Here is a 16,877-nt window from a genome sequence, read left to right on the forward strand (position 1 = left end):
GCCACTAGCCATATTATGCCATTTGACAGCTCAGATTTGGGAAAGGGTGTGATGTTTAAGGAAAAAAACAACAAAAAAAACAAACAAAATTATCAACATTAATTTTGCTAAATTTAAAAGTGGCAGATATTGTTGAGTTTTCTTGTAAACAGTCAAAGTTATGTATCTACTTGTGGTCAAAATCTCCACAGGGTATTAAGTGCCATGTCTCATCTTTGCATCCATCTGATATTCACACTCTCCAGCTCTCTCCGAACTCTTGAACAGTCCTGGCCATGGTACCATCCGGCTTCATCCAGTCGTTCCTCTGTCTACCATCAAAGTTCCCGCACAGACCCCCCACCTTTCTTCTATATATGCGTGGGAGAATGATTTCTGCAGGAACAACATCAACAATGCGGTACAATGTCACTTCAGTCACTTTTTCATTTCTCTCCCAGTGAAAATGACTCATTCATTGACAGTTGAATGACAAAGTGTGAATTAAGGATTTGTATGAATCCCATGTGTTCTGGGACTCTATGATATCTATGAATGCTTGAAAACATCTATATAATCCCCAACAAACTAATGAAACAAAAACCCATTTTGATACATCTTTTTTTTGTCTCTATATAGTAGTTTTTATTGGTAGTGGTGGAGTCTGACATTCCTGTGCTGGATTCAGATTGTCTACAGTATGTAAGCACAATTCAGTGCAATTTTATCTCATTGATAAAAGCCTCACATTTTAATGTTCACTCTGGCATACTGTGTCAGAGCTGTATTAAGTTATTGCTAATAACAGAACATCTGAAATCTAAAGGAATACAACTTTAATGAGGTGAAGATTAGTTACCTGCTCTACTGTGTCCATCAAACTCCACTGAGAAGCCAAAGTCGGTCTTTAGGTAGATGCGAGAGGAACGCTTTCGGATCTTTAGGCCGGCAGTTGGTGAAACAGGAGTTTTAGTTCTCCTTCCGTCCAGCTGAAGGGAGACAGAAGGGGAGGATGTATGATTGATCTGTGTTTAGTGCTAATTAGCAAATGTTAGGACGCTAACAAGCTAAACTATGATAGTGAACAATAAGGGTGGGGAGGTGAACAAGAAAAAACGGAAAACATTTCTGGGTTTTATTAAATCAACTACAATTTAGAATATCAGAAACACTAAAGAACACTATGAAGGGTAACTTTTCACATAAATTAACTAAGTAAACAAAAATAAATAAATAAATAAACACTTCTCTTAAGACCAGGGGATGTTAGCATTTAGCTCAAAGCTCTGCTAGGCGTAAGTTCAACCCTAGAGAGCCATTAGTGTGGCTGTCGCCTCTTGTTGAACTATATTTAAAATTCTCAGGTATTGTTGAAAGATGACTTTCTAGTGTTAATGTTGAAAATATTTTGTATTTTCACTTTCCTAAAAGTAACTGACCTATGATATGTGTTTTTTATGCAGAGCATTTTAGATTTGGGCTCCTGGAAAAAATGTAAGCTCTATCAATTTAAAAGAAATTTAGGGTTGCTGCTTAAATATGCTCAAGCTTGAATACAATTGTTCTTTGTATACCAGTTACAATATACTGTATGCAGGCCTTAGAATTCAGAGTTCAGACTGCTTTTCAGATGATAATTACATAATAAAGTCTGGCTCTTGGATAAATATAAAATATATATAATATTGCAGTTTTTACATACTCCCTCTCTATCTCCCTTTCTCTCTATTTCATTTCTACTCAAACACACAAACATGTGTTAAGTGCCAATAGGGAAATAACATGAAAGAGCATAATTTAACATATAGCACATGATATGCCTCACTTTTGACACTTCACAGAAATGTTGCGCATAAGTGCTCTCACAAATCTTTGTGGGTGGGCGGAAATATGATGATATCCCATGAACAAAATACAGTATTTTGCATGCTAAAAATGCTCCTTAGGAAATTGAGTTTTTAAAAATGCCCTTGATACTTACGACCAGCCTCCGATTCTTTTTGAACTCCACAGTATGATTGTACACTCTGATCAAAAGCTCTTGTAATCTGTGGTGCTCCTCATGCTCTTCGTCGTCATCATCATCATCTTTGTCATCATCGTCATCATCATGATCATGATCATCGTCATCATCGTCGTCATCATCGTCATCATCATCCCTGACACTGCGACTGTTGTCTTCTTCACTGCTGTCGTCATCATCTTCATCATCTACGATCTGTGTATTGATGCCCTGTACGTAGACATCTGGAAAGTTATTTGGCAAGTTGTTGGTCCGCACCAGCACATATGAGTGCTCACCGTCAAAATCATGCTTCATGTTATCAAAGGTTCTGTACTCAGGGTCTCCTTTGATAGTACACTCATCAAAGCCTGTAGAGCAACAAGAGTGGAACATTTCAGAGATTGGTGAATAAAATGTAACATAGTTAAGACACATCACAGAGTTAAATGTAGTGATTTAAAGCACCTGTAGACTGGCAGTAATAATGGCCTTCCTCATTTTGAAGGCAGACAGCATTTCCATGACACTCTTCCTCGTCATCACAGTCAATCCTCCCCATGCCATTGTGTTTCTCACATTCACATTTCTGAGTGCAGTGGTTGGTGTACCACTCTTCATTGAACTAAAAAAAGAGAGAGAGTCATCATACTGCTTGGACCTCCATGTCCACATGCACCACTTTTGGGCAATAATCCTTGAGCTTTCAGAAAGTAGTCCTAAATGTTTGGAAATCAAGGCTGTATATGACTTATGCTATTGATGAAGAGTCATTCTGAACCGTCACTTACATGATATTTGCGGCCATCTCTGTCCACACATCCACACTGTTGGATAGGCACACAAACCCTCTCTTTCAGCACATAGCCATCATCACATGCACATCCTGGCACACAAGCCTCATTGTCACTGCAGTGTGGAGGGCCATGCAGATGTGTACAGGTTGGACTGCAGGCAGGGATACATGTGGTGTAATGACTGTTCTCTGGGCAAGAGGGCGCTGGAGAGACAGAGATACAGAGTAAATGCATATTTACAGATGAACATGCAATGACAAATAAAAAGGTGTGTAAAATCTATTCCAATACTTTATGTAGATTTATTAGCTATTGTTCATACATTGTTCACTCTAGTGCCACTGGCTTCTAGTAAGCTTGTTAGATGTTAAGTATACATTATGATTAGGACTGGGTGATACGGCCAAAAATGTTATCACAATAAAAAATGTCTTATCAGTCGATAACGATAATTATCAACATAAATGTCAAATCATTGTTTATTTCAATTTTAAAGGCTGATTTTTACCTCGGAGTGAAAGTTGAGGAAACCAGATGGTTAATTGTGGTTTTAAACTATTGTTGGTCAGAACATGACAAACACTTGCCAAACAGCAGCACATTTCACAAATCTGAGGTAGAACATTCAAAACAATTATAATGATAAAATCTTTTTTCAACATCAAATTATGCATGAGTAAAATTAAGTAAAATCCTTTTTCAGTCCTTTTCCCCTCAACAAAATAAATATCTTACTAAAAAAATTAAGTGCTGCAGTGTGATACAGCACACATGTAAGATGGCTCAGGCTGCAAAGTTAGTCACATGTCCAGTAACACACGATAACGTAAACATTTAAATTCCAACTAAATTATACAAATGAAAACAACCACAATACATAACCTACAGAAATCACCTCTGCCCAGATGAATTTGTGACCTGAAGTGCTAATGTGTTGTGGTAAGCATATTATCTCATTTCCAGCTGCTGGCATTTCTTTGTTACTGAAACGGAAGAAATGCCAGCAGCTAGTGTTTTTGCTGCTCTCAACCCAGTTAATTTTGCTATATTCGTCATTACTGTAGCTAATTACCTGCTGTACATTTAAACTTACACTAGTTCTGCTCAAGCACTCATAGCTCTCCCCTCCTTTTAGCAACTTTCTCGCTAATCCCACAGTTGTTTACACACTATTCAGATCTGCTAGTTACTTTAGCTAAGCAGCTGGCGACGGCATCTCTCTCTCTCTCCCTCTCACTCTCCTGCTTGGTGCGTCTTATATTTAGCTATTCCTCTGCCTCCTTTAGTGATAATGGAACATGTAATAAATGCAATTTATTTGTAGTGATGGAGGTGAGGCTCAGTAAATTAGAAGCATAGCCCTGCACCATGGGAACCCAATCAATAGCTGTTGTAGTTAGATAGCCCCCAGTAACCAGTGTGAGCCGACCCAGCCTCTCAGTTTAATTATATTGAACATTTATCGAACATTTTTATCTATTGAAGAAAATTATATGATCATTATTATTATTGTTTTTTTGCACAGCCTTAATTATGGGAAAATTAATCCATTTTGAAATAGGGAAATGTAAACTTACTTGGTACAGCTGTAGTTGGTGGCTGTGGTCTAGCTGTAGTTGTAGGGTGAGGTCTGTTTGTTGGTGGATGTGGTTTAATAGTTGTTGTAGGTTGAGGTCTAGCTGTTGTTTGTGGTTGTGGCTGAGTCTCAGTTGGGGGTTGTGGTCTAGCTGTTGTTTGTGGCTGTGGTTGAGTTTCAGTTGGAGGCTGTGGTCTAACTGTGGTTGGTGGTTGTGGTCTAACTGTTGTTTGTGGCTGTGGCTGAGTTTCAGTTGGTGGTTGTGGTCTAACTGTTGTTTGTGGGGATGGTTCAGTTTCAGTTGGAGGTTGTGGTCTAACTGTTGTTTGTGGGGATGGTTCAGTTTCAGTTGGAGGTTGTGGTCTAACTGTGGTTGGTGGTTGTGGTTGAATTTCAGTCGGAGGTTGTGGTCTAACTGTAGTTTGTGGCAGTGGTTCAGTTTCAGTTGGAGGCTGTGGTCTAACTGTGGTTGGTGGTTGTGGTCTAACTGTTGTTTGTGGCTGTGGCTGAGTTGCAGTAGGTGGTTGTGGTCTAACTGTTGTTTGTGGCTGTGGCTGAGTTTCAGTTGGTGGTTGTGGTCTAACTGTTGTTTGTGGGGGTGGTTCAGTTTCAGTTGGAGGTTGTGGTCTAACTGTTGTTTGTGGCTGTGGTTTAGTTTCAGTTGGAGGTTGTGGTCTAACTGTTGTTTGTGGGGATGGTTCAGTTTCAGTTGGAGGTTGTGGTCTAACTGTTGTTTGTGGCTGTGGTTCAGTTTCAGTTGGAGGTTGTGGTCTAACTGTTGTTTGTGGAGATGGTTCAGTTTCAGTTGGAGGTTGTGGTCTAACTGTTGTTTGTGGCTGTGGTTGAATTTCAGTTGGAGGCTGTGGTCTAACTGTGGTTGGTGGTTGTGGTCTAACTGTTGTTTGTGGCTGTGGCTGAGTTGCAGTTGGTGGTTGTGGTCTAACTGTTGTTTGTGGCTGTGGTTGAGTTTCAGTTGGAGGTTGTGGTCTAACTGTTGTTTGTGGCTGTGGTTGAGTTTCAGTCGGGGGTTGTGGTCTAACTGTTGTTTGTGGAGATGGTTCAGTTTCAGTTGGAGGTTGTGGTCTAACTGTTGTTTGTGGCTGTGGTTGAATTTCAGTTGGAGGTTGTGGTCTAACTGTAGTTTGTGGCAGTGGTTCAGTTTCAGTTGGAGGCTGTGGTCTAACTGTGGTTGGTGGTTGTGGTCTAACTGTTGTTTGTGGCTGTGGCTGAGTTGCAGTTGGTGGTTGTGGTCTAGCTGTTGTTTGTGGCTGTGGTTGAGTTTCAGTTGGAGGCTGTGGTCTAACTGTGGTTGTTGTTTGTGGTCTAACTGTTGTTTGTGGCTGTGGCTGAGTTTCAGTTGTAGGTTGTGGTTTAACTGTTGTTTGTGGCAGTGGTTCAGTTTCAGTTGGAGGTTGTGGTCTAATTGTTGTTTGTGGCTCCAACTGTTCAGTTGGAGGTTGTGGTCTAACTGTTGTTTGTGGGGATGGTTCAGTTTCAGTTGGAGGTTGTGGTCTAAATGTTGTTTGTGGCTGTGGTTCAGTTTCAGTTGGAGGTTGTGGTCTAACTGTTGTTTGTGGCAGTGGATCAGTTTCAGTTGGAGGTTGTGGTCTAACTGTTGTTTGTGGGGATGGTTCAGTTTCAGTTGGAGGTTGTGGACTAACTGTTGTTTGTGGCTGTGGTTCAGTTTCAGTCGGAGGTTGTGGTCTAACTGTTGTTTGTGGCAGTGGTTCAGTTTCAGTTGGAGGTTGTGGTCTAACTGTTGTTTGTGGGGATGGTTCAGTTTCAGTTGGTGGTTGTGGTCTAACTGTTGTTTGTGGGGATGGTTCAGTCTCAGTTGGAGGTTGTGGTCTAACTGTTGTTTGTGGGGATGGTTCAGTTTCAGTTGGAGGTTGTGGTCTAACTGTTGTTTGTGGGGATGGTTCAGTTTCAGTAGGAGGTTGTGGTCTAACTGTTGTTTGTGGCAGTGGTTGAGTTTCAGTTGGAGGTTGTGGTCTAACTGTTGTTTGTGGCTGTGGTTGAATTTCAGTTGGAGGTTGTGGTCTAACTGTTGTTTGTGGCTGTGGCTGAGTTTCAGTTGGAGGCTGTGGTCTAACTGTGGTTGATGGTTGTGGTTCAGTTTCAGTTGGAGGTTGTGGTCTAATTGTTGTTTGTGGCAGTGGTTCAGTTTCAGTAGGAGGTTGTGGTCTAACTGTTGTTTGTGGGGATGGTTCAGTTTCAGTTGGAGGCTGTGGTCTAACTGTTGTTTGTGGCTGTGGTTGAGTTTCAGTTGGAGGCTGTGGTCTAACTGTGGTTGGTGGTTGTGGTCTAACTGTTGTTTGTGGCTGTGGTTCAGTTTCAGTTGGAGGTTGTGGTCTAACTGTTGTTTGTGGGGATGGTTCAGTTTCAGTTGGTGGTTGTGGTCTAACTGTGGTTGGTGGTCTAACTGTTGTTTGTGGGGGTGGTTCAGCTGTGGTTTGGGGTCCAGTAGTAGCTGTAGTTAGTGGTCTTGATGTTATTGGTTGCTGTGTGCTTGCTGCTGTTGGGACATCAGGTCTTGTCGGGGTTTGTGTATCACAGGCAGTTGCAGCTGCTGTTGTGGCAGTTGTTGTTGTAAATGTAGTTGTTGATGGTGGCTGTGGCTCTGGTGTAGTTGATGTCAGTGGTTGTGTAGAATTTGAACTGCTGGATGCAGGAGTATCAGGACCCTCTGTTGTAACTGGATTAGAGGTTATGGGAGCAAGGGTTGTTCGTTGAACAAGGTCTGCAACACAGTCAGATCAGTCACATCAGTTTTCAGTTACACTGGGTATGGACCAAATACAATGTCAGCAGAAAGATAGGATTACCTGCACAGTGCCCCTGATGAAGTGATACATCATCTATGGCCACATCAGACTGATAATTGGAACCTCTTCGCCCCTCAAAAATGATCTAAAATTAAGTGTACAGTTAACCATTATGCCTAATATACCTGTTATAGCATGTGGTTTTGTTAGTTCCTACTGAACACCTGCCTACTACAGAGTCAGGTGTCAGTCAGATCGACCTTTCAATAAGGATGTTCAAAAACAAAAACAAAGTTCGAACAAAGCCATGGTTGTGCAATATGTCACAACTTATTTTTTTGTCGCACCCATTCTATGAGAGATGTAAAAATAGATTGTTGCAGTTTTGTCATGCAAGTTTCTTACATGAGACAGGTTAGGTGATGTATCCTTAATAGACATCTCACCTGAAAAGAGCCAGTTGTTGTCAAGTCCACTTGAGCCAGGTGCCACATATTTCCTTGATCATTCCTCTTCCACCAAACAGCATCAGCCTTTCTGTCTTGGAGCAAGTATACATGGAGGCCCATTGTATCAGCTGAGCCGTACATATGGTACCAGAACTGCAGACACTGAGGACCAGAATCCAAACACTCAGAGCTGATGAGACGAGCTGTGTCTCCATGTGTCACAGTGTTGGCTTCGATGTAAAGATAGTAGCCATCTGGATAAGGACATAAGGGTTAGACCAGTTAGCACAGCCTATTATAAAGTTTTCTTTGATAATGTTATAATTTTTCATTTAGTTCTACATTCAAGGCTTGTCCTATTACAGATGAAATAGGTTGCATTGTAGTCAGTGATGGTAAAGGCTGCAGTATGTTAATAATACAAATGTCCTTTAAACACTCAAGGGCAAAAAATGACTCAACTCATTGGAAGCAGCTCTACTGGCACTTCCTCAGAAGGCTAAAGGAAAAATAGCTTATCTTGACAACATGCAGTATAGGAATCACAGTATCAGGAACTCTTAGTCAGACAGCAATAATTGGTCTACTATTCTGGCCCGACAAGGAAGAACTGCTTCAACAATGGGGTTTTCACTAGTTGACTGCGGTTGACGTCAAACTGGCAAAGAAGGTGCAGTAAAATCCACCTTACAGTTTTACACCATAACAACACGGTATACAACCAACTTTACTTGGCGTGTGTCAGAAGGTTAATTACCTCCTGTGGTGTGATCTGAAGAAGGCCCGGTCATCATAGTAGGAGTTGAGCCACGATGTCTTGTCCAGTCAAAAACATCAGTGAGCAATTGACTCCACTGACAAAGATCTTGTTCAAAATTACAGTGAAGCTTGCATACTGGAAACAGAAGTCAGAAAGATAATTAGATCACAGACAGTTATTCTTGAAATCCCAAAAACTGGACATGGAAAAAATAAATTATCTAAGTGCAGCTGTAGACTTCTCACTGTACCAGGGTGTGGTGGTGGTATGTTATCTGGAACTTCACTAACATTGTCCTCATCAATGAAGTTGGTTGTCGCTTCTGGAGGTATGGTTACAGTTGCTACAGGGAACTGAGCAGTAGTATTGACAACAGGAGGCTCTGGAGCTGCAGTGGTTGTGACAGGGACACTTGGAGGAGCTGTGGTGTTTCCATCAGGTTTAGGAGGAATTACACCAGTATCACCGATATCTAAACAAAGTCCAAGAAATATTGTTAATTGCTAGTCATAGTGGCAGTGATTTATTATAATCAATTATAAAACATTACTAAGCCACTCAGACATAAAAGTAAGCAACACATTTGAAAGGTTTAGTGACACTTATTCTGTGCACATATTTCTTACCTGAGCAACGGCCATGATAAACCTTTACATCATCTATGGCCACATCGGACTCTTCATTGGAGCCTCTGCGCCCTTCAATGATGATCTGAGGAAAAACAATTGATTTGATATTATTAGTAAGAAGTCTCTTCATGTTAATATTCTACCATTACAACATCATTGGTTGACCATATTTAAATAATCTGAATGCCTAGTGGAAGTTGACTAACCTGGAAAGATCCAGTTGTTGTCAAGTCCACCTGAGCCAGGTGCCACATATTTCCTTGAGTATTCGTCTTCCACCAAACAGCATCAGCCTTTCTGTCCTGAAGCAAATAGACATGGAGGCCCATTGTATCGGCTGAGCCGTGCATATGGTACCAGAACTGCAGACACTGAGGACCAGAGACTGAGCACTCTGAGCTCATTAGACGAGCCGTGTCACCATGTGTAACACTGCTGGCCTCAATGTAAAGATAGTGACCATCTAGACAAATGGAATGAAAAGATCAAATCTGTCAGATATGCTTTCCAAAGTGAGAAAGATTTTTTCTTACTTCAAAATATTGTCTGTGTATTACTTGTTACCTTTAATAATATTACATAGACAAAGATTGTATTACCACCAGTGTGGTCAGCAGAGGGTCCAGTCATCAGGGTGGGTGTAGAACCACTCTGCCACGTCCAGTCAAAAGCATCTGTGATCATCTGATCCCAGCTGCAAAGGTTGCTATCGAAGTTACAGTCGAGATTGCAGACTATAAGGGAAACATTGCAAAAAATTAACATGTATTGCAGCTCTTGTGCAACTTCCTAAAAATTTAGACAATCTGTAACTAGCCCAATAAACACTGAATCTGCAATTCTGACAGGTAATTGTAAACATAAATGTTAATTTGTAACCACACTTCAGCTTTTCCGACACGGAAACAACTGGTCCATAAAATATAGCCTCCTGTGCACTTACCTGTTAGTGAGGGGAGGACTGCAGTTGTGAGAGGAATTTTAGTTCCACTAATCATCCCAGGCAAGCTACCTAAAGGGAAGTGATAGATAACTTTGTTTACACTCTGAGATATCTGGGGTTGTCATAATTTGAACACCATTAGAAATGTCACAATGACAAAAAAAGTTAATGTATAATGTTTTTTTTGTCCTGTTTGTAAGAGTTCAGCATCACCTGAGCATGAGCCAAAGTGGATGGACATGTCATCTATGGCCACATCTGATAGAGCATTAGAGCCTCGAATTCCCTCTACTATGATCTGAAAGGGGCAATTTGAAAATATACAGAATAAGATTGGAAGTCTTTGACAGTGTGCAGAATTTAACCAGCATCTTTTAGATCCATGTGTTGTCTGATATATTGTGTCAGACTTACTTGGAAAGGACCAGAGTCTCTGATATCTATATCGCCTGGATGCCATTCTGGTCCTTGGTCATTCATCATGGACCAAAGCTTGGTAGCTTTATTGTCTTTGAGCAGGTAGATGTTGAGGGCCATGGCTGTGGCTGAACCATACATATGGTACCAGAAGCGCAGGCAGAGTGGGCCACTATAATGGCACTGTGAGCTCAACAGACGGGCTGAGTCTCCATGGGTTACACTGTTTCCCTCAGTGTATATGTAGAAGCCCGCTAGAGGAACAGTTGTACAGAATTGAAGAATCAGCATGAATCATGAAAAATTGATGAAACAATTGCAGCAATTACAACACATGTGATAGTGTGGCCTGATGTTGGGTTTTTACCCCCAGTGGTGTGGTCTTGGTTCGGCCCACTTAGGCCTGACGGAGTGGGACCTGAATGTCTTGTCCAATCAAAACTGTCCTGTACGAGTTGCTCCCACCCACACAGATTGTTTTCAAAGTTGCAGTTAATGGGACAGACTATGGAAAAGCAAATAAAGACAATAGAAATGATAAGTATTGTGAACTAATTACATTAATTATAACATCACAGTTTGAAAATACAATTTGATTTTAAAATGATCTACAAACATATAACTCTAATCTGTAGATGATCAGACAATAATCCCCTGAAAATCTACACGCAAAGTCAATATATTATGTACTGTATGTATGTAAACATGTATATATATATATATATATATATATATATATATACAGACACACATATATATATTTATATGTATATGTGTGTGTGTGTGTATACATACATATGTATTTGAGATTAATAATTGTATCATGCCACTGAGTATCCAAACCAGTAACAAATAGTTTCCTAGTGATTACGTTTTGAGAGAAACCTTCGCAACCCTGAATGCTCTTACAAGTCTGATCTGATGTTGGAGAGGTAGGAGTTGAAGTTGTTGGAGGAGTTGCAGTGGTTGGGGGTTCAGCTGCAATAGGAACAAAAACAAAACAAAAACCCAAACAAACAAACAAACAAACAAACAAACAAAAAAGGAAAAGAGTTCAACACCTTAGCCTTTTTGGCACCCTAGGTGATATTTTGGACCACCCCAATCCACATCTTAACCACTTGATAATTTTGCGAACTTTTCTTATATCACTGACAAAAATTCCAAACAAAAAACAAACCAAAAAAAAAGATTCACCCAGACGGAGCCCTACACTGTTGCTTAGTTTGGTAATGCTTCGGGCCAGTCCAAAAATCAAAACAACGTAAAGCAGGAGCAAAGAGAGGAGAATCAATGAATGAAAAATACAGGACATGAAACAGAATGACTTCTATTAAAGTTAAGTGCTAATAAATTCACTTAACAATTCTATTAAATAGTTGATCACCACCAATATCATTACATCGTCATCATCATGTCTGACTCAAATACTCACCACAGGCTGTGCCATTCTGCCAGTGGGGCAGCTCCACTCCTGCAACCTGACATGCTGCTGCATAGGATTTCAGAGATTCACATAGGGTGTACTGGTCACCACTTGTTGCACAGTAGTCATAAACACAACTATTGATGTAGATGGTTGGGTGAATGGTTTCATGGCATGGCGTGAAGGCTTCCCCCAGTAGAGTGTAACACTCATTGTAGGCCTCATTCTCCTCATCATAATGACAGATTCTGGGGTCATTTGGATAGGCAGTACACCTGGAGGAGAAGGATTTGAGTTGCCATGTTGTCAGCTTGGTGTAAATCATTTATCAGAGTAACCTGCTTTATGTATTCAGCTGGTTATTAGCTGATAATCAATCTGATACATTAGCTAAATGCTATTGTTAGATGCTAACATGCCCACAGTGACAATGCTGTTTTCCAAGTTCACCTTAGTTTAGCATGTTAGCATGTGCATCTAATTAGCACTAAACACAAAATACAGCTCAGGCTTATGGAATTATCATTAGTTTACCAAAATATTGGACAGATACAATTTTGGTGAGCACCAAATCAGTAGGCTTTCCCCTTGGGTGCCACAAATGTCTGTCTAATTTTAATGGAATTCATCCAATAGTTAGTGCAATATTTCAGTCAGGACCAAAAGTGTTTGACTGACATACTGTTAGACCAATATTGGTATCCCTAGATTCACACTGCTACTGTGGCTAAAAAACGGCATGCGCTAATCTTTTATTGTAATGATTGGATTTTTCACTTTCTGAAGCATTAAAATGTCTTGAAATACATTGGATGTATACTCAATATTGTACAGATACCCTATATAGTGTAACAACTCACTCGTTATTGTCTGGCACCCTCCAGCTGTCACCAAACTCAAATGGGTCAGTATAGTTTTGGCCTGGTTTTATGAAGTCATCATCCTGCTGGTTAGAGTAGGTGCCGCAGAGTCCACACAGCTCATACATGTAGCGCTCATCCACCTGCAGGAACAGTCTGTTCTGCCCATCTATCATCATTCTGAGGCCAAAGGTTGTCTCCAAGACAATATAGCTGTTCCTCACGTAAACCCATACTGAGCCATAATTAACACTGGTGGAATAGGGGAGTTGGACACGGCTATTATTCACCTAAAGAGAGAACAATTGATTATTGGTTCAATCTAAGAAAACTGAGTTTATTTTGAATATCTTAAACACAACACAGCAGTTGTCCTTATGTGATTTCTACTAGGATAGCTATTGTAATCAATTAGTTTCCAACCAGCTGTTCAGGGCAAAGTCAAGAGGGTCAGCTATTAGTTTGTGTATTCTTGTAATGACAAACAACTGACTGTCTCCAATGATCTGTTACAGGGTAATAACTGACCCCTATAAACATGGGTGTGCTGACACTATAATTGTTAGTCAATGTCATTAACGAATTGCAGTAGATAATACGGAACAATGACTCAACAAATCCCATAAATGGGTCTTTTGCAGGTCATCATACTTTTGCATGGAGTGGAAGTTGTCCAGTGTCATATGCATTTTCACGACAACCTGTATAGTTATATTTATACACTATAAAAGTGTTGCATTTTGAATCATTTGAGAATTACATGAATAACAAGGATTTTGCTTACATAGACCCCTCCGCTCTGATTCAGGGTGAGGTACAAATCCTCAACCTGAAGAGTCACAGCTTCCAGCTTGGACCGGGTGAAGTTCTGAAGAGGAGGGTGCATGTTGTGTCCGGTCACACTGAACTGGACTGAGCTTTCATCTCCACACGTGGTAGTCAGTGTGTAACTGCATCCCCCTTGAAAGTTATAAGCCAACCCGTCAAAGGTGATATAGTGTGGATCACCATATACGCTGCAGGTGACAGGCTTGAAAGGGAAGCAGCCTTTGACGCCATCCTTGACCTTACAGACCTCATCATCTGCGCATTGCATTGTAGTGCACTGCACATTATTACTACCCATGCACTGGCACTGCTGCATACAATCTCCTTCCACAAAGGTTTCTCCTTTCTGCAGGTGAAAGGGAGTCATGTGAATAAATTACAGCACTGTGGAAGTCAATAGGTGAATATGAAATTGTTCCCTGTTCATCCATGTCCCTTACCTCATAGTTATTTCCTTTATACCAGCACCCACAGTCCTCTGCTGGGACACACTTCCCCCCACTGAGCTTGAAGCCAGAGTCACACTCGCATCTTTCCTCACAGCTTCCACAGGACCCAACTAAATCCAGACTGGAGCACACGTCGGGGCAACCCTCTGCACATGAGTTTAAGTGGCTGTTCGCACCACACTGAAGGGCTGAGGATGGAGCAAGAGAGAGAGACCATGACCTTAACTGTCATTGTATTATTATAATCATTATTTGCCACAGTTTCCCCTATTTTAACAAGAGGCAGATAAGTGAAAGCAGGAAGCAGTAATGCAACATACGGCAGAATGTGGAGTTCCTCCATATGGGCATGGCGACTCCAGCCTCCTGGCAGATACCAGCGTAGACCTGTATTGTCTCACATAGCACCCCTGGGTCACCATGAGCAGAGCACATGCCGGCCACACAGGCCCTGAAGTAGCTCTCTGCTTCCAGAACTGATAGGCAGGCAGCAAAGGGCCCGGTACTAGAGAGGAGGCCTCCACAGTATAACTCACTGGCATACTCAGCCTCTTCCAGTGGGTCACACTGGTGAGGTACCAGAATGGTTTCGCAGGAGGAGGTGGTGTCCCTGGTCTGCCAGCTCTCAGCCAAATCTGTAGCGTCATGGGCATCTGTACCATCGGACTTTTTAAAGTCATCTCCACCAAGGTTGTTAAAGTTGCCACACAAGCCACAAACTTTATCGGAGTAATTGGATGGCAGCGTAATATGTACAGCACCAGCGTTATCATATGAAACAGAAAGTCCAAAACTGGTACCCAGTTCAACAGCAGCCGGGTTGCTCTTGATGTTGACTGTGCCGCTGCTGAGGCTCAGTGGAAGCTTCTTCCAGATCCCATTGACCTAAAGAATAATATTAGTTTAACACTTTCTTTTACGGCTATCATCAGCAGTATTGAGTCACTCTGACAGTCTATATAAAAAGCGGCATTCTGAAGACAGATATATCTTTGAGAACTGATAAGACTGATAGCAGATCTAGGAATTCCAGGACATTATGCCACTAAACTCTGCACTTTATGATAAACGAAGTTTATCAGTAGAATGAGGCTGCAGATATGGCAACTGCTCGATCCAGTACATTACGAAGCTTAACACTCATTACAGCATGATGACAAGGTGCCACAAAACTGAAGCCATGCTGACAGGAATTGAAACTTATAGAGCAATGTGTAATAGAGAATGGGAATACTGTATGTTTTTAAGGAAGACAAAATTGGCTTCCAGCATACAAACATGTTAATTCTCTGCTGAGGACAGTTTGGTTTGCAAATACTTGGTCTCCTTTAGCTATGAAAAATGAAAAACACTCTCATTGTTCTCAAATATGTGATGACATAGTGATAAACAGCTTAGTTGGATAAACTGAAAATGAACTGATAGAGTGCCAAAATGAGTGTATGGCTGCATTGTTGTAGTTTCTAATCCTGAATAAACAAATAAGTAAATAAATAAGGCTTATGTTGATCTTTAGGCTCCAAAATTAACTTTCTCAAAAGTCAGCCAAAACTTTAAATGGAATAGGCTGATGTCACAGCACATGTCCCCCCTACATGTCTATCCTACTTTTAAAGTAACTCACCACAACCCGGTGTGTCTGCCTTTTCAGCAGGAACACTCTTAAGTTGGCCATTTCCACAACGACCTGCTGAACAGTTGGCAAAGATGAGTTCCCATTCTGCTCATTGACCACTTCCACACTGAACATGGGCAGGGTCTCAGTGGGTGAGCAGGTCTTAGCCAGTGCATAGGTACAGGGGGCCATGAAGCGGAACAGCACTCCATCAAAAGTGCTGCAGCCTGTGTCACTGTGTATAGTGCACGTCCCAGAAGTGGAAATCCTCCTGGAGCTTCCTCTTTGAGGACCACAGATTTGGCCCTTAGGGCACTGGGAGAGAGAGCAGGAGAGTTGGCCAGCAGAGCAGAGGCAGTGGGTGGATTCATCTGTCCATAACTCTGTGTCAGATTCGCACTGATGTCCTGTGGGAGACGTGATTGAATAAACAATCACATTTTATAACCACAACACCATCTGTCTAGGAATAACTGATGATGATGAAATGTTAGGTTTACTGTTAATATTATACCACATTTTCCTAGTTATCTTAGTTCCTTTTAATTATGTAAGTAATATTTAGATTTTCTAATTATCATTATTGAAAAGGATAAGAAACAGGTGAATTTAATGGTGAATTTATGAAACATAATAAATATTTTACACCTTTGTGCTTTGGAATGGTTCTGTGATGTAGACTCTTTTGCAGTTTTACTGACAGGAATCTAACTAGTTTTATGACAGTAATGGTTGTATCATTTATTGCTAAACATTAAAGATTGAATACAGACTATAGTATGATTTCATGGACTGATGGGACCAAAAACTAGTCTGTTGTGAACAGTAAAAAAGAAATACTTACCACATGAGCCTCTCCTTACACCTATCTGGTTAAATGTGACCTGCCCTTCCATTGACTCTGCTTGGACTGCTTCAAGTACAATCTGTCATAAAAGCAGATTACTTATTTAAAAATGCACAGTAATATATTTTAATTTCCCAAACAGTTCAATTACAGATTAATAGTTATATACAGAATGTGCCATTTTACCTGAGTCCCTGATTCGATGATATTTAGAGGCACAAACACTTGTCTCCAAGAAGATCTGGAAAGGGCAGGTGAGGTCCAGATTTCTACCAGACCAGCGCTGCTTTTGAGCAGAACTCGGAGTTCAGACCCATTAGCTGCAACTGGGGCCAAGTACCAGAACTCTAAACATGCCTCGCCTTGGTCCAATGCACCACTCTCTAAAATTTTCACTGGAACATCCTCTGGAGGTGAAAATGATAATGAAAAAATGTAATGGATACACTGTATGCTTTCATCTTCATCATAGAGAGTGAGCTTACTCACTCTTGTTTTTTATAGTTCCAGTGTAGCAGTTTGTTTCTTAGGTACA

The 16,877-nt window shown here is 41.0% G+C and overlaps 1 protein-coding gene across 1 annotated transcript; it reads right to left on the reverse strand.

The window, feature by feature from the left end:
• Window positions 1-232: 232 nt before the first annotated feature.
• LOC121908292 (zonadhesin-like) lies at window positions 233-15,921 on the reverse strand (the record flags this gene model as incomplete). The annotated part of the gene is made up of 23 exons (XM_042428200.1): window positions 233-375; window positions 839-968; window positions 1,961-2,352; window positions 2,450-2,606; window positions 2,773-2,981; window positions 4,356-7,094; window positions 7,180-7,264; window positions 7,566-7,822; window positions 8,326-8,463; window positions 8,579-8,800; window positions 8,955-9,096; window positions 9,164-9,420; window positions 9,557-9,691; window positions 10,027-10,198; window positions 10,315-10,571; window positions 10,685-10,868; window positions 11,189-11,295; window positions 11,753-12,063; window positions 12,604-12,893; window positions 13,394-13,777; window positions 13,872-14,068; window positions 14,201-14,765; window positions 15,505-15,921. Coding segments are annotated over 23 exons (7,890 nt in total), but the record flags the coding sequence as incomplete, so codon positions are not given.
• Window positions 15,922-16,877: the final 956 nt, after the last annotated feature.

Source organism: Thunnus maccoyii, chromosome 12, assembly GCF_910596095.1.
Source record: "Thunnus maccoyii chromosome 12, fThuMac1.1, whole genome shotgun sequence".
In the NCBI taxonomy this organism is placed as follows: domain Eukaryota; kingdom Metazoa; phylum Chordata; class Actinopteri; order Scombriformes; family Scombridae; genus Thunnus; species Thunnus maccoyii.